At 43.0% G+C, this 27344-nt stretch overlaps 1 protein-coding gene and 1 long non-coding RNA gene across 8 annotated transcripts in view; one reads left to right on the forward strand and one right to left on the reverse strand.

Moving 5' to 3' along the window:
• Positions 1 to 3254, forward strand: part of LOC117778581 — a 27066-nt gene extending 23812 nt beyond the window's left edge. Inside the window, exon 5 of the long non-coding RNA XR_004616812.1 lies at positions 3242 to 3254. This is a non-coding gene — a long non-coding RNA (uncharacterized LOC117778581). The remainder of the gene's footprint in view (positions 1 to 3241) is intronic.
• Positions 1227 to 26247, reverse strand: larp4b (La ribonucleoprotein 4B). Of its 7 annotated transcripts, none has more exons than XM_034614215.1 (17): positions 25652 to 26247; positions 20892 to 21025; positions 14075 to 14228; positions 11507 to 11680; positions 11058 to 11136; positions 9739 to 9875; positions 8921 to 9024; positions 8280 to 8390; positions 8032 to 8085; positions 7638 to 7844; positions 7325 to 7431; positions 6917 to 7180; positions 6388 to 6412; positions 5950 to 6120; positions 5547 to 5737; positions 4926 to 5037; positions 1227 to 4316 (listed from the first exon to the last, which is right to left on the reverse strand). In XM_034614215.1, the coding sequence occupies exons 2-17, from the start codon at positions 20970 to 20972 to the stop codon at positions 3984 to 3986; spliced, it is 2304 nt and encodes a 767-aa protein (XP_034470106.1). In that variant the 5' UTR covers positions 20973 to 21025; positions 25652 to 26247; the 3' UTR covers positions 1227 to 3983. The 7 variants fall into 7 exon arrangements, with proteins under 7 accessions (XP_034470106.1, XP_034470105.1, XP_034470104.1 ...); XM_034614214.1 differs by having other exon boundaries at positions 6388 to 6433; XM_034614213.1 differs by having other exon boundaries at positions 6388 to 6433; positions 11058 to 11139.
• Positions 26248 to 27344: the final 1097 nt, after the last annotated feature.

Genomic DNA, 27344 nt, shown 5'->3' on the forward strand with positions numbered 1-27344 from the left:
GGTGTGATCGACCACACAGGTGGGAAAATATGGAATGAGACAACTGACAAGAAAAACATTTTTACAATCAGACAACCTGCCCACGCTGCAGAGCGGAGCGGAATTCAAACTCCGCACACCCAAATAAAAAAAAAAAGTTAAAGAAAATTATTTTCAAAAGCACAACATTAAGTTTTTTTTTTTTTTTTATATCCTACATCCAGCTCGATAGCGACATTAATAGTTCAACAAGATCAATATATTTTTATAATCATTTTAAGGTACCTCTTATATTTTTCTGAGTATTTACAACTGTACAAGCAAAGCACACACTTCAAAGTGCACATATTTAATACAGTATTGACTAGTTTTGCATTTACAAGGTTTATATTTTTCCCCCAAAAAAAGAAAACAACCTGAAACGATTAAACAAGAAGGAAAATCAAAACGATTCTTTTTCGTACATTTTACAAAAAACAAACCAAAAAAAAGCGAAGTGGAGAGAAACTGCTGTTAGGTTTGTACTCTCTCTCTCTCTCTCTCTCTCTCTCTATCTCTCTCTGTGTAAGACTTGTGACGTCTAGTACGACTAAATATTTTCCACGTGTCACACTTTAACATTTGGGGATTTTTTTTTGTGAAAAGAAATAAACTCTATGCTTTTCTTGTATAAAAGTTAAGGCAAAGTCATTTTTCAAGTTTAAATAAAATTCAAGTTTCTCAAACACTGGATGGATTTTTTTTTTTTTACATTTTGTGTAAAGATAGAGACCTCGACGCATCTCTATTTTTTTCTTCTCCCTACAAAAAAACGAAATGAGAAAAAAAAAAAAACTTAATGATATTTCTCATGGAATAAACAGCACTGGTTTATAAATAAGTGGATATGGTGAATGTTCATGTCTTTTACCATTTCCACCAATGAGAAAAAAAAGAAAGGGAAAAATAATAATGGACCCATCCAAGTGCATCTCAGTCCTTCAAAAACAGACAAACAAAAATCAATATAGCAAACTCAAGATTTAGCGTCCAAATCAAAAGCAGCTCTGAGCGGGAGTACGGGCTCGTTCATGAAGCTTTCCCTTCTGCAGACGGGTTTTTTTTTCTTAGTGGGATTTCCCAGAATGATTATTGTTGCAGGAAGACTTTGGCGAGACATGCGAGGTCCCACGTCGCGTAGGTTTGCGTTTCCCCCGAAAAGATACCGTGTATAGTACAGTGGTTATTATTATTCTTATCTTTTTTTAATCATTTCCTTTTTCGTTTTTTAAGGATTTTGCATCTGAAGTGACAACTTTGAAAGACAAACCCGAGCACACGGCTGAGGAGCAGGGAGTGATTCTCTCTTCGAGCTTGATACGTCCCAGAAAGCAAACTTTTTAAATTCATTTTATGTGTTGGCTTTTTTTAATTCATTTTTTTCATTTTACCCACTGATTACATTATTAGACGACAGTAAAACATCCGGGATTTGCCAAAGTGGCTGCTACAGAAAACAGACGTAACCAAATTCGACCTGAATTCAACCACTTCCCTGCCTGAATCTGTGTTCTTGCTACTTTACTCGGAATCAAACATTTCCACCAGCTCTTCTCCAAAACATGTGTCACAAGCCCGACTCTGGTTGACAGTGTTTACATCTCCATCCTGAACCTCAGGCTCACGGTGAGTAAAAGGATGTCAAAGGTCGTTTTCCTTTACTCTGTGCTTTAAATTTTACTCCTGTCGGCTGCAATTTATTCGAGAAGACAGGACTCAAGTAGCAAGAAGAGACCGTGTGCTTCGGTAAGACTTTCCCAATGTTGCTTTTTTTTCTTTTTTGTTTACAAGAAACTGTTTTAAACTCGGGACAAATCAACATGTGAAAAACTCAAATTAGAAGAAACTGATGAGAACGCGTCTTCAGACAAACGGGAGCAAGAAGAAAACAACCCGAGTGGTTAAGACTCAACACTGAGGAAAAAGGAGAAGCTGCACATCATCCCTCCAGGGACGGACCTTACAAGACAGTGTCAGATGTCCCCCCTCACATTCCTGCTGTAAACCCGCCTGATTCCTGTCGTCCAAAATCATTACATTTTTAAACACGAGCCCCGACCAAATATTTCACACTCCAACATGTCAAACTAACCCCCCCCCTCAAAAAAAGACCCCACTCTTCATTTACCTTTGTCCTAAAAATCCTCTCGTCTCACTTTCCGTTTTCACCAAAGCACCCTTGCAATGAAAATCCTCACCGACATAAAACCAGAGGCCAAAACGCCAAACCAACTCGTGCCTACACTAGCAACGCATCCTTCAGGGAAACATAAACAAAAATATCTGTAATAACTTCAGTGACGAGCCGTCGGAAATAAAACAAGCCGGACAAAACCGATGCTGCAGAACCGTCCGTCCCGCACCACGGTGTGTCCAGGAAGCCACAAGGCAGAGTGAGACAAACAAAAAGGCTTCAGCCGTTCATCTTCAGAGATCGTGTTGCAGGGTCCGTCAGCTAATTTGCTCCTGGAAAACTGAATTTGCATCTCGTTGTATTCCTCGACGTTCAGGATCAATTCCCTTTTTTAAAAATTTTTTTTTTTTTTTTGCTTCAGGTAGGAAAATCTAATACATTTTCTTGAGAAAACACAAACACAGTGCAAATTAATTTCTGCAGATGTAAATCAAGTATTTCTATATATAGTATGAGATGAGTTGTACTAACAGATTCCAGGAGTCGACATCTAGCACCATAAGTCGGAGAAAGAAGTAGAAACGTGCCACTGTCACCACTCTGTACCAAGAACTCAACCCTACGCTCCTCACTGACGAGTGCCTGAATGATGGCGAGTGGTAATTTCCAAACCGCTTCAGACGAGAACTGAAACCAAGGTTTGTCGGCCCTAAACCTGCCCTGCGTCTTTCATATGTGCCTGCTGATAGTTAGATTCCACAGGTTTCGATAGGATGTGAAACCTTTTCCCAAAAAGGGAAATGCCAAGAAAACTGAGCTTCCCCTGACTTGTTAAATTTCTTCACACATTCTAAGAACACCGGGTAAAACCCCCATAATCAATTTTGGCCCTCGATTCCTAATTTGTCTTTAGCGAAATGTTTGTTAGTGGTATCCAAAACGCTCTTCCTGCCCGACGCTAAAACCGACACTGGTAACGCATCAACGAGCTCTGCGACATAATGAGGCTGTCAGCAGTGTTAGCAAAGAGTAAAGACAAGCAAACAGCAGAGGGAGGCGATTCTGTACAGACAAAACAATCAGTGGAAGAAACAGCTGAGGCGACAGCCAGCGACGATTAACAGCAGTAACTGTACCGACAGTCTGCGAACACAACTCAACGTGTGAAAAAGAAAAGTCATCTGGTGTAAATGAATCTGGAAAAAACAACCCAGAGGTGATGTAAACCGAAGAATCCAGAGTCTTGTTGTGATGAGAATTAGATGTTAAGTTGCATATGAATGTGATTATGTATTAAAAAACACGTCCGCTAATAATGACCCATAATTAAGCTACATAACGTTGCACAACAGTGCCACTCAAAATGCAAACAAGCCCGTCGCTTTGAGAGCCAAACAAGGTGGAGTCTGTTGTGCGCACTTTTTCCCATCGTCCACTAGGGTGGCTTCCGACAATGCCCTGCTGCTTCACACAGAAGACTACTTTAATTCCACAAGGCCGTCTGGACAGAATGAATACGTTTCAGTGTTGTCTGTGCCAACTTGCAGACTGACACAACTACGTAATGCAAACAGAGAGAAGGAGAAATAAAAGTGAAATAAAAGAAGCAAATAAATAGAATAAAAAGAATGAAACGGTGCTCTACATGCACAGTAAAGTGCTTTTTGTCTGCAAGCCCTGATCAAGAAAAGAAGGCGTCCTCTACGCTTGTTTGTGACTGGTGATTCTGGGATATAAGTATTGAGTAGCCCTGACTTATATTTCCTTTTTTTAAACGCATCAGTGGAGCATAGTGGGGAGGGGGTCGACTTGGGAGGGGCAGGGAGTCTTCCTACTGCGGAGACTTGGGCGGGGTGTGGTGGGAATCTTTGCTTGGGGTTTTCCCTGGGTGTGGGGGCGGGGAGGCCCACCGCCCAGCCGGCCTCCTGCCCTCCCTCGGGGGTCTGCCCGGGGTGATGGCCGCAGAGCCGGTTTTGGAGGAGGGAGGGTGTGTCTCTCTGAACTTGGTGTCCCCTGCATTGGCCGAGGCGTCCGGGCACTTCCTCTCCTCGCCTGCAGGGACAGCGCAGGGTGGCTTGGCTTCCTTGGGGGTCGGTGGTTGCTGTAATGTCGGGGCGTCCTTCACCCGCTGGCAGATCTCAGCGTAGGAGGGCTTCCTCAGCTCCTGGCAGGGAACAACAACGACACAGCCTTTAAATATTCTGCTCGTCCACTGACTTCATCACTTTTATAAATCAATGAATTTCCTTCTTCGGACCTGTTAATGTAAGTTTGTGTTGTATGTTTACGTTTCCACCTCGACTTCCATTGCGATGCAGAAAAACAACAGCCAGTCTTATTTATTTTATTAAATCTATCTTGTTAAATAAATAAATACATATAAAATATATAAGAAATACCCAGCCGAGTGGAATCTAACCAGAACTGACACAGAAGTTGTTTTTCTTCACTCTGACGGACGGAGGGAGGTAAGTGCAACACAGATTTAAAACTTTCCTTACAGTTGTTGCATTAACATCCTTTCAGCCTGATACCTGTGTGCGTTTTAAGAAGCAAACGTTTTTTTCCACCCAGGAAGTGTGAGAAATTGAATCGTCTGTAATCAAAATCAATACGAGACGGTGCAGAATTAAGGCACGATTAATTTACCCACTTTTATTCACGCTAGGATCGATTTGCCTGTGATTGAGATGTCTGAGGGGGGATAAGCATTAAAAACAGGGTCTGGTGAGGAGACTTAGGTGAAAAGGGAAAAGGAGAAATCAATACTGACTGTGGCAGCGCCGTTGACTTGCACTGATTTGCTTGCAGTGGACAGAGTGCCAGGAACTCGCTCCACGGACAACTGCACCTCCTTTGGCTTCACCTCCGTCACCTTCACCTCCCTAAAACGATAAACAGGAAGCATGGTCATTGAAATCATCAGTGAAATATATCAGACAGACATCCTGGAACTATTAGACCTCTTATAAAGTACCTGTCGGAGTGTGAAACCCTCTTAAGCTGCACCAACAATCTAAATAGAGATGTGAGACAACACAAGCCAAAGACGAGCTTGGTTATCCCAGCAGTAGTCATGGTACAGTCGTCAGGTTGTCCAAATCGGAACCAGGAAATAATTAGTATTTTACTGAAGAAAAAAACTATTGTCAAAAGACCTGACTTGTGGCATTCAAAGTGTAACTTCACCTTTTAGCTAAAGCTGGAAAGTATAAAAAAAAATGCCTTGAGAACTCAGTGCTGGGAGGTGCCACGCACACGCAGACACAAAACATACAATTAACTTGCTAAAACTTAGTGATCTAGGTTGTCTAACTATGAGCGATGACTTCAGCAGCAGCACAAACACACTTTTCAAAAAATTGCTTCTTAAATGAGGTTCTTGGACACTTACGCTGCTGGGAGGGAGGGAGCAGGACTGTGCGGTGGGCCAGCAGCCGGGGTCAGTGCCGGGGCTGAGGCCGGGGTCGGGGTGGTCGGCGAGGGCTGGAAGTTTGTAGGCATCGGGGAGGTGGGGGACCGAAGTGGCTCTTTGTTGCCCGCTGGGGAGAGAGCGACTCCAGGAGCGGACTCCGCACTTACATTCTGCAAAGACACAAGACACGCACAGACACAGAGGAGATTAAATAGTGATTATAAAGCAGGTTGTGGTGTCCATGTAAACGTGTCTGTTGATAAGCAGATAAACACACTGTAATGTCAAATTATTTAAGGAAGGTTTGTTTGTGGAATTAAAGCGGATGAGAACCTAACACCAGACCCATCGCGCAGAGCTCGAGGTTAAAATCAGTCCGTACCCGTTCCTTGGCAGTTCCGACAACCACGCTGCTGGCCAGTCGGTTGTCGAACACGTCGTCTGTCTTGAGCTGGCCGGCTGCTCCGGGCAGGGGAGGGAAGCTGGAGAGGCCCAGCTCGAAGCTCGGAGACGGGGGTTTGGGAGGAGGCGGTGGCGACTGGGGCGTCACTCTCTGCATGACGGCAGCAAACACGGGGTCAAAAGGACAGAAACGACTTTGCGACACAAACGAAGCCAAACTACGAGCAACAGTGATGAAAGTGTGAACAGCTTTGAACTCACAGGGTTAACTGGAAATAAAATACTGTGAATAATGACATTACAGGATAAGTTTAACTAAAACTACAAATTAAATTCACACCAAGGACAAATAGATTTAAGAGAATAAATAATATACAGCTACAATATAAAGACAGAGACACAAAAAGATAATACTTACTGTAAACTTTTCATCCCTCTTTTTCCTAGAAGCAGAAACATTTTTCCTTTAAGAAAGAGAACATCTCAATTTACAAACATCCCCTCAGTGAATCAATGACTTTACCCCGCACAAAGTAAATACTGGTTCCACACCACATTCACCACATGTTGAGTTGTCACTCGTCTCACCGCTGTCCACACTACTCTGGAGTTTATGAGAGCTTAAAACAGTTCGGTTCGTAAACGCCATTTCTTAACTCTCCATAAGTTTGTTTTAGAGATATAAACATTTTTCTCCTCACCACTCTCACACATTACCAGAACATTTACACCTCACGTAAAGAAACATGTACAACGTGATGAGACCTTTGCTTTCTGCTGCAAAAAGATTAAATGTTCTAACTATTGTGGTTTTTACTATAGAAAGATCTATAAAGGATCATTAAAGGAACATTTTAAAAACTTCTCGGACCCATAGTACTATTATTGTGCGATAGCACTGTTAAGTGGTACCTAGTGGTTCTTATCCATTGAAAAAAATGACGTACCTTCCTCGACCTATGCCCAGGGAGTAGTCTGTGGTTGTGGGCTCAGTTACTCGCCCTGTGCCGACGGTGTCCCTACGGGGGAAGGCCGCAGTGGAGGGTAACCTAGTTCTGGGCTGGCTGGCGGGGAGTCGTGTCGGCGGGCTGCTGCGCACACCATTGAGCCTGTCGCTGGGGAAGCTGGGAAAGAGGGCCGGGCTGTCCAGAAGCCCTGTGCTGCGGTCCGCTGTCGGGATGGTCGGCCTCAAGTGAGGTTTACTGTGATTCCTGCAGGGAAACAAACACGTTCAAGTGAAGATGATGAGAAGAATGACGCAGCATAAACCAGCAAGAAGCTGCTTTTAGGAAACAACATGAACTCTGGACAATGTTTTCTTCTGAATCTTTATCTGAGAAGACAGAGACACGAACCTGTTCCTGAGCGAGTAGTGTCTGACAGTGAGGGGGGACGTCGCTGGTTTGAAACTGTGTGATGTCGTAAATCCGTTGATGAACTGGTTGTTGTGAAATGGGGCGACCTGGTAAAGAGAAAACAGATTAAGTAGCAGCATTATTAGGAATCCTAACACCTAATGCTTTATATGTGTGTTATTTTGAAATTTTGTAGCAGGAAATAGCTTAAATATTAGGTGTTTTAATTTAAGAACAAACTGAATTACTGAATTAAAGAAACAAACAAACTTTTTAATGTGCCACTCGACAGCAGACGATGTTTGAGACTCACCAGCGTGGGGTCGATGAAGCTGTGTGTGGCCGACCAGGCCTGTGGCGTGATGAGGCTGTATAAAGGGAATTGCTGCTGGGGGCTGTAAACCGGCGGGATGTAGTAGGACGTGTAGCGCTGCTGGGCATACGGGTTCACCTCCACCGGCCGGTAACCGTTCTTTGGCATGAAAGTGTTGATAGCGATTGCCTTCGCCTTGATCCTCGCCTGCGCAACAGGGCATGAAATGAATGCCAGCCAGAAACATCATCATTTGCATCCATTACATACTGAGGCCCAGAGTTCAGAGCATGTCTGAAAGCAGCGATGTTGTGTTGCTGGTCTTGGTGTAAGGCTTAATTTGTATACGTGTCAGGTGGTACTCAGTCTGTGTGCATTTGACCATGCAGCCTACCTTAATCGGCTTCCCTTGGAAGGTCTTCACCTCCTCCCGCAGATACTGATATGCCTTTATCCAAAAGCAAAGTGGACGACACAACATTAGGTAACAATTTGGTTTAAATGTAATCAGGAACATCAGAGTACGAGATGACTGAGTATCACCAACAGCACATGGTCAACATGCAAAGGTTTTTGTAAGAACCCAAATAAGATAAACAAAAAAGGAGTGATAACATTAAATGTACATTTTTCACTTGTTACCTGCTGTGCATCTGCTTCTGATTCAAAGGTGATGAACCAGTTGTCGTTGTAGGCAAATTCACAGTTGATGAACTTGGGTAAGTTGTCCCCTTTAAAAAGAGCCTCGACCTCCTGCAGCACAAAACAGCAGGTCAAAGGAGGTCACAGAATCAAGTGTGTATTACTGTTCACACACTGACAACCAACAGTTTTTACCATACACCAGGCCGCATGTAAGTGGCACCAATGCAGCTCTCTCACACAAAATAACTTCTCTTTGATTTAACTGCATCTCTGGATGACGCAATCATTACTTATAAAAAGTTACAGTAACAGAAGAACTGTATTTTAACCTAATATGTAAACTTCAGAATTTAGTGTTTGTCTTCAAAGCACAGAACTACCAAGACTGTGAATAAAAGGCCAACAAAGAAATGTGAACGTGACCATGACGTGAAACTATTAATCACACATATTAGATGTTTATATTAGATATTTTGGTGCCTTCAATGCACGTGAGATTTGCCTGTATCCAGCGTGTGATCAGAGCCGAACCCTACAACGATCACACTCCATGTCTTTGCTGACTCATGCTGCCGGGAGAACAACAAGGGTCAATGATTAGCTCGTTGCCACGGTGAGAATAAAGCACGTTCACTGACCTCGATGGGCGTGATCTCTGGAACCTCCCTGAGGATCACGATGCAGCGGTTCTGATTGGGCCGCACCTTCTCCCCCTTCTCATCCACCTGGACCAATGGCAGAGCTGGAGGAAAACAGATGAATGAGTTTTAGATGGTAAAACCTGAGAGAAGCATTCGCAGATTGGGATTTAAAGTAATCAAATTTACTGGATGTTTCACCTTATGCAGTCTATCACACTGAAAACTGTTGAGTGTAAACATGAATTACTAATACATGAGGCCAAACACCAGCGCCAATGAATTTGTTTGCAGCATTTCATCAAAGGATGTTTTCACCCTGCAAACGAACTGAACAGAGGCCGACTCTTTTGGTCGGACTAAGGTTTGGTCCAGGTCTTTGTCTAAGGAACCTTTCACACCTGATATTGGTCCAGACTAAACTGAAAAGTCAGACAGTCCAAAACAAACAAGGAAGGAGTGAAAGCCCCCTTAATATTAATTTACAAAATCTTGAGAGCAAAGAGCCATGAACTAAAAGTGTAGCTTCCAGGCAGAGAGGATTCCTTTAGGTGGTAAATTAGGTATGTATATAAATTATTGAACAGCGGTCGAGGCTCTGCTGGATGCACTTCAACAACCTCTCCTGGGAAATCATCCTCAATCACAATGCTGAAAAAAATTCCGGCCAGTTTGTCTCTTCAGCAGATAAAGCAGCCACCTTCAAAGTCCTGCTGCACTAATGAAATCACAGACACTAATGAATGTTGGCAGCAAACAAAAAACACACGACGTCACCGAGTCAGTTTTGATTGGCTCTTAATCGACGTTTAACTCACATCGTAAAATGTCGACGATCAGCTCGACATCTGTGCTGAGCTTCTTGACATGGTCCAGGTTGGCCACCGTCACAATTGGCACGTACTGGTCGCTGTCCATCTGGGAGATGAGGTACATGTCACTGGCCAGATTCTCCCTGGGAGACAAAGAAGAGAGGCAGCAAAGGTTAGTGACACTTTCAGGGCGCGGCTCAGACAGTGAAATGTCCCGTTGTTACCATGTGGTGACGACACTTTACTTGGATTTAAGCGGGTAACGCTGAGTGTGTTTGAGTCACACCTTCCCTCACCCGAGAGACGTCACATCAAACCTCACCGTCGACCCAATAAACATCGAGCTGCTTTGTTTCACGATACGTGAAGAGGACAGATTTGAGAATGTGAAGCGGTGCCCTTCTGGCCACAAGTGCAACTCTTGAACCATCTCTTGTTCACAGCTGTTGCACACTCGGCTGCTTTACTTGTGCAACTGCCGAGTGGTTTTCTAAACAGCCACAGAGCTCATTTCACTTTCTCCAGATTACATTACATTACATAAACAGGAGGAAGGAAAAAGTATTTTGTGAGGCCTTGATTCCTCCCAAAACCAGCAGCCACGCCTGACGTCCCACAGAGAGAAACATGAAAACAGTGCTGACAATACATACATGTCATATAACTGTCTTAATTAGTAAGTAATTTATTAATCGTAATAATTACTGCAGGTTTCTGCAAGTCACCTTTAAGGCTTTAAGACACAATCGATTGAAATTTAGGACGACAGATATGATGACAGAAACGAAAGCATCATGCTGTTCAAACCAGGATCAATAATATTTCAGGAAGCAGAGGGGTTTCTCCAGAGTCATGCTCAGGAGCCTTTCTTTTCTGGTCTTGTCTCGTCTTCCTTCCTTTAATAATCACTAAGGAGCAGCCATTTTTCTTACTGTGGCTCAATTTAAGTGCTTTCCTCCATTAACAAGTGTGAAACAGCGGCCGAGACACCACAGAAATATGAGGCTGAAAGGTTGGCCAATGTGAGGTTCAGTAGAATATTTTCCCTTATATCTCGTGTCTCTCTTTTAAAAATAAAAAATATGATTCCATCCAAAGCACCAATAACAATGCACGATGACGAATGACAACATGACTTGAGACAATGGAGTCTATACTTTAGAGGACCCAACTATGAATTCATGAGTTCTGGTTGTCTAGCAAAAATCTATTAGCTCAAAGCTCTCTGTAAATTTATACATTTTCACGTCAAAAATTCCACCAGAGGCTCATTGAGATATAAAATGGAATATAATGATAAAGTTAAATTACTACGGGAAACTCACCGGGAAAGACAGAACTCCAGGGTCTTCTTCAGGTGCTCCCTCAAGCCCTCCTGGGGATTCTCAGGCTGGGGATCACTGCCTGCTGACACACATACAGGAAATACCTCCGTAAATTAAAGAGCAATACGGGTAATCTCTGAGCCTGGGAGCAGAACAGTTTCAAGACCAATGAGATGTAAGGATGAGTAAAACAAAACGACAACAAAAGCAGGATGTGGGCGGAAAAGAGCAGAGGTGGTGAGAAACGAAACATTTACTGACGTGGAGAAGTAGAACAAGAGAAAAAATGGTTTATGTTACATCTTTAGAGCCCAAACAACTTATCTACTGGTCGCTGCAGAGACTAAACTGTAACACACATTTTAGTACACACATTGTACAACCCCCCCACTGATCTGTAACCCGCCCATAGCCTGCTCCTACAAGCAACCAGTCACTAACCAGCCCACCTGTGTGCCCAGGCTGTCCGGGCTCCGAGTATTCTGTATAGGCAGGCTCGGCGCACTCCAGGGTGACGGTGGCCGCGGGGGCCGGCTCAGCCAGCATTACTGGTACCGGTGGAGGCTCATCTGGGCCGGTTAGTAGTGGCTCCTTGTAAGCCTTGTCTTCACTGGCCTCATAGCCTGTGACAATCAACAAGAGGAAGTATAATAATTATTTAAGTGCCTCGTGTTTGAGATCCGTCTCTAAAGCAGCTGTCAGACATGGACTCCAGAGAACATATTCCCATTTTCTTTTCAGATATGAAGAACGCAGCAGGAAAATCTCCGGAACATTCAGGTGACGTATAAATTCTGCTGTGGAAAGATCTCTGTTTTTGTTTACAGCACATCCACATCTGCCCTCATCACGAAAAGCTCTCGAATCTCATGGTCTTTCCAAGTTGACGTATTCGTCGGCATCTTCTAGTTTTTTCTGTTTTGCGTCTGTCCCGTGTTCGAAACGCCATCAACACGACCACTGCTCTATTCTCTCACATGGCCTCACTGGGACATTTGTGTTTTCACATACAGCAAAGCCAGAAGAGATCGTACGGAATCCAGTGCATGTCTGAAAGCAGCTTAATAATGAAAGATAAACCTGTACATTAGAAAATTAATACCGGACGCGTATCTAAAGCAACTGACATCACAAGCTCGTCCCCTTTTTCTACTTTGTCTACAAAGATGGCATCTTTTCTAGTCCACGACACATACAAATAAAACAGATAAAAAATAATAAATACATTTTAATAGAGTTAAGTAACAATCTAGGCAGGGCATGTTCAGCACAAACAAAGGTTGGGTAAAAACACTTGTGACCTTTACTACAATGGCTGCAGTGATGAATTGAGAACACCTCCGCATAACTAACTCTATAACAACAAAATCCAAGTAGTGTTATAACCCTCAATATGTTATATGAAAAATATAATTGCCATAAAATGATTTTTTTGGACGATTAAGCCTTCATCCCTGAAATTTCAATAATTCTTGCAAATGTTTCACAATTAAAGTCAACTGCAAAAGTAAAGAATAACAATTTGTAAGTCACTTGAAGGCTTTTAATGTGAAACATCTGTAAGTGGTGACACAGTGCGACATGACCAAGTTTGTTGAGCTGACAGAATTAGTGCAGCACAACACACTTTACGTTGAATTAAAGAAAAGAGGAAATGAAGGAAGTGACGCAGGCAACACTACCAACAGCAAATGAAAACATGGAGATGTCTCAATGAAAAATGATAAATGTTGCTTGCAAAGAGTTTGTGAACAAAGGCAGTTTCCAATAAAGGTCTGGTTGCTCTTTAAGTTAAAGTACACGAACAGATCGTCTACTTCTCTCTTAGTGCTGATTAAGGTGAGACGGCCCATCGCAAATTCTCTTTACAGCAAAAAATGTAAAAAGAAATTCAATGACTCAAACTTGGAGTGAATGTCCTGAATTAAATCCATGAGTCCTTCTTGGTGCTGAGCAGTAAACACCCTTCTCACCGATAGATCTTTATTTGCTCAAAAGGAACAAATAATACTCTATCAGCAGGAGTTTCATTCCCTGAAGTCATAGTGAGTCTGTGGGGGTGAAACAGGCCTCTGCATGAATGGCCCGACTATGCTGCGTCACCAAACTTCTGCAATAAATTTTCCACAAATGTCTACGCAGACAGAGAAGACGAAATAGGCCAGAACGTCAATCAGAGTCAAATGCAGACTAATCAATAATTTCTGTTTCGCCGCCACATCCTGGTTGCCTCTGCATTGGCTATACTTGGCCGGGCACATTAGAGTGAGTGATTATGGTCATTTGTGCCGAGGGAACAGTGACTGCAGTCGGAATATTCATAGCTCATACTAAATTGAGCATGAATGATTAAAGAGGTGTCTTGGCATGACGAGCCAGTGACAAGAATAGACAAAGGCAAACTCAAATTAGGGTTTGGGCGTAGCTGTTATTTTGCTAATAGAGTATCACATATACATACATATATACATATACATATATATATATATATATATATATATAATTTGGGGTATAGGTTGGCAGATGAGCAGAAGATTGGCTGCTTTTACTTTACTCCCTTCAGTAGCTCAACTCCATCTGACCCCACAACTTCAAATGACTCATCTATTCTGCTCATTGTTGGAGTCAAAAGGACAAATTAATTGTTCACTTCTAACTTCCACTTTGATTCACTTCAGTGTTTTTAAACTAACACTTCAACCTCGCCCTTTCCTCTCAAACCAATACGACTCCAAAGAACCTGCTTTACTCACATTTGCGATTGAAAATAGATGCGAGCATTGTAAAATGTTTTTAGAACATAGGACAAGATGGAGACTATCCCTGATGTTATGTTGTCAGTGTGTGTGCTCCCAGCACGTTAACGACACACTGCTGGGGTTCTCTATAATACTGTAAGGTCTCGAACCTACTATGTAAAGTGCCTTGAGATAATATATGTTGCTGGTACTATATAAATACAATTTAATAGAAATAGATGAGGTCATTACATTTTGTATCCCGAATTATTGGCTGACCTTCTGGGCCGGGGTCAGCCAAACTATCGCAGCCTTCCTTCCATGGCTGCAGGGCAGCAGTTGTGGTGTCGGCACTCCCGCTTGGGTCCAGGCTAAACATGTGGTTGGCCCATGCTTTCGCATTGGGGTTGAGGTCTGAAACCTTGGCGGATTCCTGTGAAGAGATCACAGAAGTAGGTCAGTCAGATGTCAATTTAAGCCAATGTGTACCTGTTCTTCAAAAGGAGGTTACAGTGAAAAAGAAGATAAATACTCATCAACTCATTGGAACATATCTTTTTACACCCGTCATAAAAAAAGAACGCATATATAACTTGGTGTTTTGCTCCAATCCTGCATTCTATAGCTGTGTCCAGCGCTATTTGCTGCATGCTTGTTTTTACCGTCCAAATCAAACACACCTTCCCATGTTTGCTTTTTGTTCCCTTATTAATGATTTACACACTGTCTTCATTCAATATAAATATATATGTATCTATATCTATGATTAAATGAATTTAAAGAGATGTGAACTGCTAATTTGAATATATTGAGTTTTTTAATACAGCTGTAGTGTCCCTGCAGTAAAGACTGTTTATTATTACTTCACATCAAAAATACTCAACATATTCATACAAAAATTAGGACACATAAAATATGAATCCATTTGCAGTAAAGACAAAACAACATTAGAACTGATGTAACATAACCATCGAGAATGAAATTAATCTATACAGGAAATCCATACTCACTCCTCCCCCCCCCCCCCTTAATGTGGGCAGATGATGCAGGAGACCAGGTGACGTTCAATCACCGGGAAAACAAAACTGAAAGTTTAAAATAAAATATTTTCCCTTCTCTTGAACAAATTGTCAAATATTTCACTGAGCCTTTGTACAAGTAAATAAATACTGAATACAACTGAGCACTGTTCCAAGTGACTGAGGAACGCACACTGAATCCAGACTGAATGGGAATTACCTTATTCTTGGCTTGAGAAATCCTTTGACAGACAATCACACGATCAATTATATTACTGCTTCCTCAGCCCAACAAAATCTGACAGGAACTAAGATACCGGTACAATCTGACGGGGACCAGGCCTGTTCACCCTGGCCACCTGCTGGGCATACTCACAGAATCAAAGCAGCAGTTCAGCATGCATGTCTCACAGGCTAACAGACTGTAACCCAGAGCCGTGGTGAGAGCCAGCGTTTCATTTAAGTCCTGAGGCAAAACGGGCCAGGCGCTTCCTGCCGCTGGTGGTATAAGACTCCACTGCATCCAATCCATGATTCACACTCATAAACTGAGTGTAAGTATCTTCGCAGGCAGAGAGAGGAAGACTCCAGACCAGCATTGTACGCCTTAAGCCATAACCGGGCTCCTTCAAGTGAAGCAGCCCCCAGCACACCTCTTTAAATCACCCCCCGTCAAATCACAGCCACGCTCTGTCTGGCCCCTTAGATCCAAGCGGCTCGGTTGATTCAACAAATCTGATATCAGCACTGAGGCTCCGTTTGCCTGGGTGGGCTGGGCTGACGTTGCAAACGCTGACTGGCTCTCTTGCTGCTGTTAAACATAATTCTCTGCTTTTGCTTTGTCGCTGTTGCAGTGAGTCATTCTCCAGTGAAATACTGGAGCTGAGGAGGGAGTGTTGAGTTGCACACCTGAGCTCAAACGAAGCCTGCTCCAGTGATCCACGCGCTAAATCAACCCTGAGGCATCACTCAAATTAAATCGACCCTCATGAGCCTTGGTTGTAATAGATTATTCTGCTAGAAGAAAGGCTGGGAAAACCTGGTTCTTATTCAAGAAGCTGCAAAAAATCTGTAATAGAAACAAAAGAAGAAAGAAAGATATTGAAGGAGTGACGAAAGAGAGGTAAGCCCGACTTGGTACAAGATAGCCTGCGTTTCCTGGGTCGTATTTCACAAACGCTGCGCTAAAGATAATTTGGGATGCGTTTGGCCAGACAGACACACGCCCCCCACCTGTGCTAATAATCCAGCCCTGCACTGGAGTAAAACTCCCACTCCAGCCCGACTGGCTGCCATAGAAACTGCTGCTGACATCACCGGATGTGAACGTTGTGGGCACCGCTTGACCTTTCAAAATTTTAAAATGTTCCCTTCCTTCACAAAGGAGGAAAAGGTTAGCTGCCTCCCTGATTGAGGGTGTATTTTGGGAGGAGACGAGAGGATGTGATTCATCATGAACGGTGGACAGAGACAAGTTATTGTTAGTGTCACCGGAGGGCAGCCGGTGTAGCACTGGTTTTATTGCTGCGCATCTCGGATGAAGGCGAGCTTGCAGCCGCGGATATAAAGTCTGGGACAGCGGAGTCCTTCAGGGGAGAAAGCAAAACAGCTGAATTTGGACGTATCCATCTGTCTGCAGACCTGAGGCTCATCATCCCTCTCTGACAGCTACAGAGCTGCAGGAGACAATGGGCTAGATGAGTGCTGAGCATTCAGGAGTCAAATGCATCTCAGCTGCTGTAGCATGCTTCATCCCGAGCACAAGTCACTACGCAGCTGTTTTAATACGACATGAGCATTTCAGATTCAAGGCAGTTAAATATTTCCAATTCACTTTTTCCCTATAGCCGCTTTCAGACATGCACTGAAGTCCGGACATTTTACTGAAATTATCCGGAGGGGCTGTATGTGAGAATGCAAATGTGTGAGTTAATTGCTCAACGCATTTTCTTGAGCTTTCCTGCCAACCCCCTGGAAATGTCAGAGGACGCTGACGTCGACTTGGAAAGACGATGAGGTTCAAGAGCTTTTCCTGATTAAAGGGAACTAATATTCTTCAAGTTTCAGGGAGGATTTTCTTTCCACGGTGGAAATTATACATAAATATATCTTGCCTCCTGCTGCTCTACACAATCGCCAACCCTCACCTTAATGTTTTTAACTTTCCTGTTGTTGTGTACGCAATTCTCCTGCTGTGCTTTTCATGTGAACAAATGTTTAATGTTTGTGACGTATTCAAACACTAATATTGAGCCTGACCTGACTAATCACCACTTTGCGGGCAGCATTAAAAACGAGGGGGATGTGAAAACTTGGCATTATGTGAACACACTGGAATTTTAAGAGTTAAAATACTGAAAATGAATTCATGTTTGTTAGTTATGATCAGAGCGGATGTCGGTTAAAATACCGCGGGGAAAATATAAAATAATATTACTATGTATAATGTTTTTCATTATCTCTTTCCAGTCTTAGTCCATAACTGATGCGAGTTTACATGCAGGGATTATAAATAGGTCATGTTCAATTTCTGGTCTGTTACTAACACATATGTGCAAAGCATATGGTGTATCATTCTGTCTCTTGTGTGTGTGTGTGTGTGTGTGTGTGTGTGTGTGTGTGTGTTAGAACCACATGGCTTGTGTTACTATGGCACCAATTTGATTTGGATCTAAACTACATTTCGATTACTTAGATGAAAGAATTAGATTTCTATTCACCTGAATTATCTTGCTCATGACACATGACTAGGATTATAAAAAAAAAAAAACATAAATCTATTTTCTTATTTCACAAGTCCTATTTTTATTGTTTAAGTGATATTTTAATTAATTCTCCCCAAGTTAAATACTGCAGAGATGAGCTTGGAGCCTCATCAATGGGATCCTTTATCTAAATTCTGAGGAAATAACTTAACTGTCAAAGTCACTTCCCGGCGTCCAAAACTGTTCATTTTACAGTTTTCATACATTTCCTCTTGTTCATGATTTTGGCCGCTGTTCCCTGTGAGGTCCACTGGCAGCAGCATGTGACTCGTCTATAAACATAAAATGAGCGATTACAAAGATAACCTGGACTGAACTCGTGTCTTTTATGACTTTTTAATAACGGAAACTGACTTTGCTCAAGAACCTTGACATCCTGAACTGTGCATATTCAACCCCGGAGGCAGCATTTTGGGTCCCGGACCGCTTATCACACCACTAATCCCAGCTTGTAATGAGACCTACAGCCTAGGGCATTACCCCACTGGACTCCATCAAGGACGAGAATTTCCCCTTCCCTTTTGCTGCCAATCTTCTTTCCAATCTCGAGCATGCGTAAATGAGAGCGGAAAAAGACAGTGGGCTGTTTCCATTTCCTAATTTTAGAGTTCTCAGGAAAAATAACTTTTTCTTTGCCTGAAGGCCATCCACTTACTTCTTACCCATTTCCTTAGTTCCACATTCTTTCCTATTTAAAGAGGTTGATTGAAACCCACCAGGGAAACATGACGACACCTCCCTGAGTTTGCTTAGTGACACATACTGGTTCGCTCCCTCAATTCAATTCCCTGGGTTTCCTCTATATTGAGGCAGCAGTTGTGTGGGGCAAATCACACACTGGGGCAAATCACAGTCTGAGAGTATTAAACTTAACAGTATGACCAAGAAAGATTTTGCTCTAAAAACACAGAAGCATGCTCTCTGATCCGAGGAAGAATGATTTAAGGCAGTGAAGCCTGGAACCTGAACAAGCTGTAGTGCTGGGGCCAAATATTGCTTAAGAACAACTGATTATTAATCCAAACCAAGAACCTTGTGACACAACCAGCCAAGAAAAGCTGCCACCCAGACACACACAAGCAGGACAGTGGTGGAAACACTGTTCTGACAGCACAACAAAGCTGGGGAGGCTTAGACAGCCCCTGTAATTCACCACCGACCTTCATTGTATTTTCTTTGCACCGGACATCCAAGGGGGGGGCGGGTCTTTAGTCGTCACAGCCAGGATTCACCAGTGTCTTGCTGAAAGATGGTGTAATATCCCACCATGGTGACCACATTTAGCCCTGACATTCTTTGCAAAACTCACATGCGCTAGCGTCAATCAAACCTGCAGGGCTGTGTAGCACCCCGGGGGCGAACCAGAAGCTGTACAGCCTGCAAATGAATATGTGCTATAGATAAAACCATCATTTTAAAGCAACTACATCATCCTGTGAAACGGAACAAAAACACAGGTCTATGACAGAGGTTGTGCTTAAAGAAGTTCACATACTTATACGAGCTTAGGAAATGCCTCAGATACCCAAAATTATGGGTTGGACATCGGCAAGAGCACAAATCGACTGTATTTACCGATCTAATACTCTAATACTACGTCTTTTAAGTACATTAGTTTCTTCTTTTTCATTTTTGCATCTGTCGCGCGTTAGAACCATCATCAACCCCCCCCCACGCGCCGGGGGAACTCCTATTGTGTTCACACATCTTCTCTCCTGGACTTCTACGGTCTTAGAAAATAGGGGGAAGCCAGGTCATACAACAAAGATGGTAATCATCCCTTCATACAGCAATCATGTGCGTTCAGTAAAGCACGGACCTGTCAGCGAAGCAGGTCTGAATAAAAGTCTCCGCCACACTGAAGTGTTGAGTGAATTATTTTAGCCTGTTAAAAATTAACAACTTAATTTAGTCTAGCTGCTCAGGAAGTACACGTCAGACACTTCCTCTGCACCTTGTTTTCTATTAAAACTGCTTATGTTGACCCATTTACACCACTTCTGCCTCTGAGGTCAAGGTGGAGCGATGACTGATGACTACAACCTGATATTGTTTGGTCTGCTTGATGGATGACGGCGCAGCGGTAAAACATCGGCTCAGAGGGAACACGGGTCCTGAATGCAACCGTTCTAAAAATAGTTTCCCAAACATGAGTTACAGCAACTCTGCTGGATGTTTCCTCTGTGTTGATGAAAACTATCGACTTGGGTTTAAGTTATGGCAAATCTCTGATTAACACCCACGGTGACCTTTTGCAGTTTCAGACACACTCTTCCTTGTAACAATCATAAGCCGTTCGCACCTATGCCACCATATATTTAATCATTTAAAACTTCTAATACTTTAATAAAGTTAAGCGAGACATTTTGTAATAAAGGCAGATTGCATCAACAAATAACTTATTTAAATGTCTAAACATCCCCATCAACACAAGGGCTCTCACAGTATGATAATCATCAGTTACAGCCTCAGAATTAACCACTTTAAAAATGACAATTCAAGTGTGAGGAAAAGCGAGCAACTAAGACAAAAATCACACACACATCCAACAAATGAGAAACAGAAGCACAACGAGACAAAGGGCCAAGCGAACACCAGGAAGAAAGAGACGTCAAACAACCACACCCACACCCTGGCTTAGTTTGATGATAGTAACCTAACATCTTATTTTTCAGACACTTTTTGACGAGGCCTCGGTTTAAGCTCCAGCTTGTTTGGTAGACAGTGCGTAATGTCGTGTTGACACATCCCATCCATGGGAATCAATCATCAACTGATGCGCTGCTGCACCGCTCTGTTTTTAAGTCCTGGCTTTCATGCTCCAACAAGGAACAAAATGTCACGTCTAAGATCAATAGGGCCACTACAGGCTCATGAAAAGAGAGAAATAAAAACAGGTCATGCTTATTTAGTTACAAGAGCTGCCTCTCTGTTCCTTTACTTCTCTATTATACATAATCAGTGTGGGAAATCGACTCCATTCAAAAGCAGGCTGTGACTTGGAGACTGCGAACACCCAGTCCGGACATAATATCATCATTAAAAACATAATAATGTTAATAATTGTTATCTAGGAGATAGGGTAGTGGATCAAATCTTGAGCTGTGGCAAGACAGCTTAAAAACAGACAAAACTAGAATGTCAATCAGTACAGCCCCTACCTCAACCAGGCCCAACAGCCACCTGAAATTCAATATGGCACATTTTACATTTTTCTATTATGCATGAGACTGGATCCTCGTGTCAATACATCAAGATCATTGGACATTCAGCGGAAAAAACAAAAACCTGTCTGATTTGTGTAAGACTCACCAAATGGGAGTTCTCTTTTGCCTCTTGCACTTGCTGCACCTGTGGTTCAGCTACAACTTTCGTGTCCTGGTCAGAAGTCATGAGCCGTCTGCTTCTTGGCTCCTCAGGGAGAAGTCTCTGCGTCACCAAGTAAGCTACAGGGGGGACAGAGGGGGCGGACAAGTTAGATTCAAGAGCAAATGTTTATCACAGAACTGTGGCACGATATCAGTTGTAGCACGTGGAAAAGGAACAGTGTCCCACAGATGGCTGAACTTTCAAACAAAGCACACAAACACCTCTGGAGAACATCCATCAATAAAAATATTGTTTTACTAACAAATGGGACTTGTTTTCATTGCTGGTTTGTACACACAATGACATGTAGTGAATTTATTTTAGATATGTAATTGAAAAGCTGCTCATCCTCTCATACAGACATGTTATTAACCATCTGTTGTCCTGTGTCATTTTGGTTAAATCTTGACTTCTTATGTATATAATTTAACTACGTATAAAGCTGCAACACACGTGAAATATGAAACAATTGACACAGGTAACAATATTTTGTGTTTATCACTTTGTTACTCTAAAACCACAAAAGACAAATGTTAGCAGCACGGGCAGGTATGAATCTGAAGCTTCTGATTGATTTTTCGTGGTTTAAAGTCCTTTACAGATGCAGTGTGGCAGTTGGTGACTAAAAGTAAAACTTTTGTTTTAACTGTCAACTGCTGCCAACACATCGGTCTCACTAAAGCTGTGAGCTACGGAAACAGAGGAGGGACATTGGTGTATAGGACTGATCTCTTGACAGACAGGTTTTACAGAGTTTAAAACAAGTTTCAAACGAGGAACAGGAAAAGAATAAATTATTACACATCTATTACACAATGCAACTGATATCTATGCGACATGAAAAAAAAATGATGCACATAAATTCCAACAAGGAAAGCTGAGCCCATGGCTTATATGTTGACCAACATGCATCAATATAAATAAATGTTGAACTTTAGACTAGATACTACTTTGTCCACATGAGTGTTTTGGCTCCGTATCAGTTTGAATGCCCGTCCATACTAACACGACTGAAAACGAATATTACGTGGCATGCGTGTTCCAGTGTGCACGGATTGCTCGAATGGCAGCTGGTCTGTTCCACATGTAAACACAACAGCCGTTCGCAAAGACAACAGGGTCAGCAAAGCTTGTAATTGATTATCCGTGTTGCGTTCTAAACTTGTAGCCGAGGCTAATGACAGTGGTTTTCTTCCGATAGGAGCCTGACCAATCAAGGAAGGCTTTGTCGCGGTTGCAAAGATCCAATCAGCAAATGATTGTGTGTGTTAATGTATAGTTTACAAAAAAGAAAAAACCTTTCTGTCCGTCCAGAATATGAAACACAGCCCAGAGTTTTCTCACTAAAATGTGGCCAGCAGCGCTTCCAAACTTCTGTTTGAGTAGCTTTAAAACTGTAAAACATCTAGCGTGGCCGCCAGGCGTATCTGTAGCATGGTTGATGAATTGTCAAATGAAAACGTAGTAGTATGGATGAAGCCTTAGACTGTTTATGAACCTATGGAGACTACATGTTGCAGCACTGGTGCGTGGATCAGGTTTTCATCATCACTTATTCATCTCTAAGGCTGCAGTTTCAGCACCAGACATCCTAATGATTAATCACTTCCACTACATCTGACCTCAGCGTCACACGTTAGAAGGCAAGAAAGGAGGAAGATGCTCCACTGAGTCCAAACACCACTGGCAACACCTTCTCTCCTGTCCCGATGGGGCTGTTTGTAAAGCAGCGATAATGCAAGCACAACAATCGGGTGCCTGTCTCTGACAGAGGCCCTGTGTTTGCATACAAAGCAGAAAAAGAATGGCATGGCTGTAAAGCTGGTGACCTCTGATCCACATACTGATTCCCATACACGGCATGTGTGTGTGTTTGTGTGATGCAGTTGTGATTATTGGGGTTAAACACAACTCTCCATTAATTCTACTCAGTCATCAAAACAGCTGTTGTTTGATAAACGTCTCTGAACAGTTCACTTAAAACCTGTTCACCATCTGAACTGGACACACCCCATGGCACAGTTAATGATACGAATACCGGGCTGAAGAGAAGTATTTAATAAATTTGTCTGTGGTTTTGTCTATGAGACATAAAAAAAGAATGCTAAGTTCAATGTGACATCCTCAATGGTGTTTTGGGGGTTTTTTTTAACAAAAAGCCCCAAATCAACCAAATACTCAGTTTACAATAAATCTATCTATCTAATAATTACTGCAATCTGTCTTGTCTGTGACTCACAAATCTCGAGAACCGTTCATCTTCTCGGCTTCACACTCTGCGTGTGTATTGTTAAGGGCCCAGTGACGTGCAGTGTGGAATTCGGTGCGATTGGGACATGCAACATGGTCAATATTAGTAAACTTTGAGTGAACTGGCAACTGTTGGCCTTTACTTGCCACAGCTCAATAACTGCAGGTCACTTTTACAGTTTCAGTAAGAAAACTGCAACCAGCATCACCACAGGTCAAACTAACAGCCAATTCCAGACAGGCATTGAGTCCATTACAACTTTATTTGTGTGTCACATGAAACTAAATACAACTGCCAGTGCCAATGAGCAACAGCCAAAAGATATTTATTAAAGAAAAACAGTGTTGCTGTTGCTTTGTTGGGGGGTTAAATTCAAAAGTGAATTATTGCTTCAAATCATAAACTTTTAATGTATACGTTTAATCCCATAAGAAATAAGTCCCAGAATTGATCCAGATTTTTTCCATCAAGAGCCATGAATTATTCTGAGGAGGTCAACGAAAATGGAAGAAAAAAAAAGCCCCCTCACATGTTAAAGAAAGGGCTCTTTCCTCGCCCATGTCCCACCCTTCCAACAGGTTTCATGGAAATCTGTGCACTAGTTTTTGTGTAATCCTGCTGATAAACAAACAACCCAACCGACAGGGGTGAAAACATTACCTCCCAGGCGGAGGTAATATCCCTTGAAAAGGAGCCTGGTGGAGTTTTCTTGTCAACAAACAAGGTCTGTTTACATCCAGCGCAGCAAATCATAACACTTTGTGTGTCCAGTGTTTCCCCAACAATTGTGCAGGCCAGGCCAGTGGGAGCCCCCACGAAGCCACAAGAAAGACTGGGAATCTTCACTGGTTGATTTCTAATATATGCGGTTCGGGATTTTTTTATGAAACAAATTCCAGCTTGAATCTAAACAAGATTCTCTTAAAAAGTGATGCTTAAAACTGAACAGTTTACAGTAACTTTCATATACTTGTCCACGATCAACATGTGCTTTATTAGGTGCAGAGACTATGTGCTCGGTGTCAAGTGAGCCACCATGAATATGTGAACGAATCCAATATATTACATGTACACAAACAGCATCTTCAGTGTATTATAAACTAAATTACATTTTGAATCAAATCAACATGCAGCCAGTGTAAATAAAGCACACCTAATGTAAACACTACTAACACGTCAGGGAAACACAGTTTGCTGTGATTGTTGTTGTAGTCAACAACTGCAGCTGGGATACACACAACACACACACACCAAAACTGTGTGTGATGCGGTTTGGGAATCGCCATTTCACTGATATGTTTGTGTGTCCGTCTAGTGTGGTGTGGTTCTAGTGTATTAAAAAGGCTTTGGGGGCCATTGTTAAACTGAACCGGCGAATATCCTCACATGGAAGTTGTGACAGACTCAGTTGTTCATGCAGAGAACTGGATGATATTCATGGGCTCCAACACGTGTGCAGAGTGTGTTACAATCCTCACTGGTGGGATTCAATCTAAATTATTGCTATTAGTCAAGGTCAAACACACAGTTATTCTAAGCTGTTTGAGTAAAGACTACCATCTACCTTGCAGCATAGTAAGTGTATACAGAATACAGTAACGTCCGTAAAGGTTGTGCAACATCACATGCGTCCTGACAAGGTTTGCGATGCGGTTTGACCCGGCACATCCCATAAAAAAGGCTGAACCCGGTCGCAGTGTGGGCACATTTCCGCTACAGATGCACTGAATCATAACATGTAGACAAGGCCTGGGCCGAGACACACGCCTTCCTTCCACCCTGCATTATCACGAGAGGTGATTTACAACGCAAACGCCAATCTGTGGTTCGGAAATAAGAGATCCAACCCCTCTGGTGAAAAAGGCAACAGTGGGCCAACGAGGTTATTTTTGGTGACTAGCCTCCGCTGGTGGAGGATGGTCACCAGGCATCTTGCGTGTCCCAGTGGGGGGGGGGGGGGGGCACCAGTGTTTATCTCCAACCAGACCTGCTCCAGCCCCGTGTTTGGGTCCACTTTACCACTCGCACTCTGCAACTACAACTAAAGACGCAATGCAGGCGCCTTTAGGAGCTGACACAGCCGAGCCAGGCTGCAGCTCACACATGCCATGCCCATGCCAAGGGCCGCGTGTGGGCTTCCTGCGGGCGAAGTGCAGCCTGGAAGACGGTAATAAACGAGCTATAAAATGGAGGCTGCGAACACACCGGGATGACACCGTGTAAAGTTGATCTGGTGTGGAAAAGTAGCGGCCGTGTCTCATTAGCTGGCGTGCAGAAGCATCCAGTGAAAGATGGCGACCTCCGGCGTGATTTCGCGGATTCCCCCAACCCCCCCCCCCTCCCTCAACCTTTCCAGACGGAGTAATATCAAGTTAGCAAGCGGGCTAAGTGAAGCTAGCTCTACGGAGCGGTGTTGTGACGGCGCATAACCGAGTGTCTGGTGCTCACTCACCTGTCACTTCTCACTGCGGGGCGACGCAAACACTGTGGCGGCGGTGGCAGCTGCTGGTGGCGCTGGACCGAGGCCTTGAACTGGCTTCCAGGCTAAATACGCAGGGTATTAGCTAGCAGGCTAAATCAAGCACGCTAGCGACGACCAACCGGCTTACCGCTCTGAACCACACCGCAAATACGCTTCAGAATCCCGGGTGAAACAGCCACGGCGGGTCGTAGGACGATGCAGAAAACGACGCCCCCTCCCAAAAACTGACTTTACAAAGGAAATAAAAAACAAAACAAAAGAATAAAAGCTGCTCCCCCCCCGACCAGCACTGCAAGCTAGCTGAGACTTAGCTAGGTGGCTAGCTAGCTAGCTTGCCTATCAACTTCGTGCAGTCGGGCTCGATAAATCTGGCGCCTGGGGTTTTCACAGCGAAGCGCTCGCGGTGGACAGCGGTGCTCTGCGGGAGAGGGAGTCCGAAGAGCCGGGCGAGGATCCCTGTGTGAAGCCGGAGAGAAGCCGCTGCTCGCCTCGAAGGTTCAGACACTCGTTAGCGCTACGGACGACGCCAGGAATGGAGAAGTAGCTGTTTCCTTTCCCTTTCGAGTGCAGCGCGAAGATCGTCAACGCCGTGGGGATGAACCACTCAGAGGCACCTTTCACAGCGATGGTGATAAAACACCAGTGGGGAGACAATTCAAATAAAACCAAGAGAAACGATGAAGGACTCGACTGTTTTTAAACATGAATGGAATAACATCCGTGGTTGAAGGGGGGGTGTTGCGTAGAATCCCTGAACATGACACAACTGCTTTATTTGTCATATATATACAGTCCTGTACAATGAAATTCTTACTTTGCCTTCTGCTACCAAAAAACCTTGCTTTTAGAGTTTTAAAAAGTAAAACATTAAATAAAATGTATGTATATATATATATCAACATAAGAACAGTATAAATATGTGCAATGAAGAAAAGAATATAAAAAAGTCCGTTTTTATTTTATTTTTTTACTTTATAAATTCACAGCACTCAAGTAAATCAAAAGAAATGTATTATTATTGTCCCTTTGTGTCCAATCGATTATATTATAGAATATTTCTGTGGGCAAAAGAGATGGAGGATGAAATACTATTAACATGTATCATTGTGTCTCCTTGTTGTCATTTCGCATTTCTCTGTGGTCATTTTGTGTGTCTTTGTGGTCCTTATGTCTCTCGTTGTAGTCGTTTTGTGTTTTTCCTGTTATCAATCTGCATTTCTTTTTCATCCTTTTGTGTCTTGGTGTCCTTTTGCATCTGTCTCTGTTGACATTTTGGCTTTCTCTGTTGACATTATGTAATCATTTTGTGTCTCTTTTTCATTCTTTTATGTCATGTTGTCTATTTGTATCCATCCCTGTAGTCATTTTGTGAGTCTTTGTATTCATTTTGTTGTCATCCGTGTCTGTGGTCTGTCTGTGCCTTTTGGCATCTCGTCGTGGTTGTTTTGTGTTTTTTAGGATTGTGTGGCCGGTCGACCAGTCCAGTAATCCACGCATACTGTTTATACACCAGTTATTGATTCACAGGAGCCACTGGGCTTCTTGGAAAAACCTCACTCATCATACATGACCTAATAACTGTGTTGTTGTGTGGTACTAATGAATGGGGACAGGACGGGATGGGCTTCAAAATAAAAGTGTCACGGAGGATACAAACTAAAAG

Source organism: Hippoglossus hippoglossus, chromosome 17 (genome assembly GCF_009819705.1).
Source record: "Hippoglossus hippoglossus isolate fHipHip1 chromosome 17, fHipHip1.pri, whole genome shotgun sequence".
NCBI lineage: Eukaryota > Metazoa > Chordata > Actinopteri > Pleuronectiformes > Pleuronectidae > Hippoglossus > Hippoglossus hippoglossus.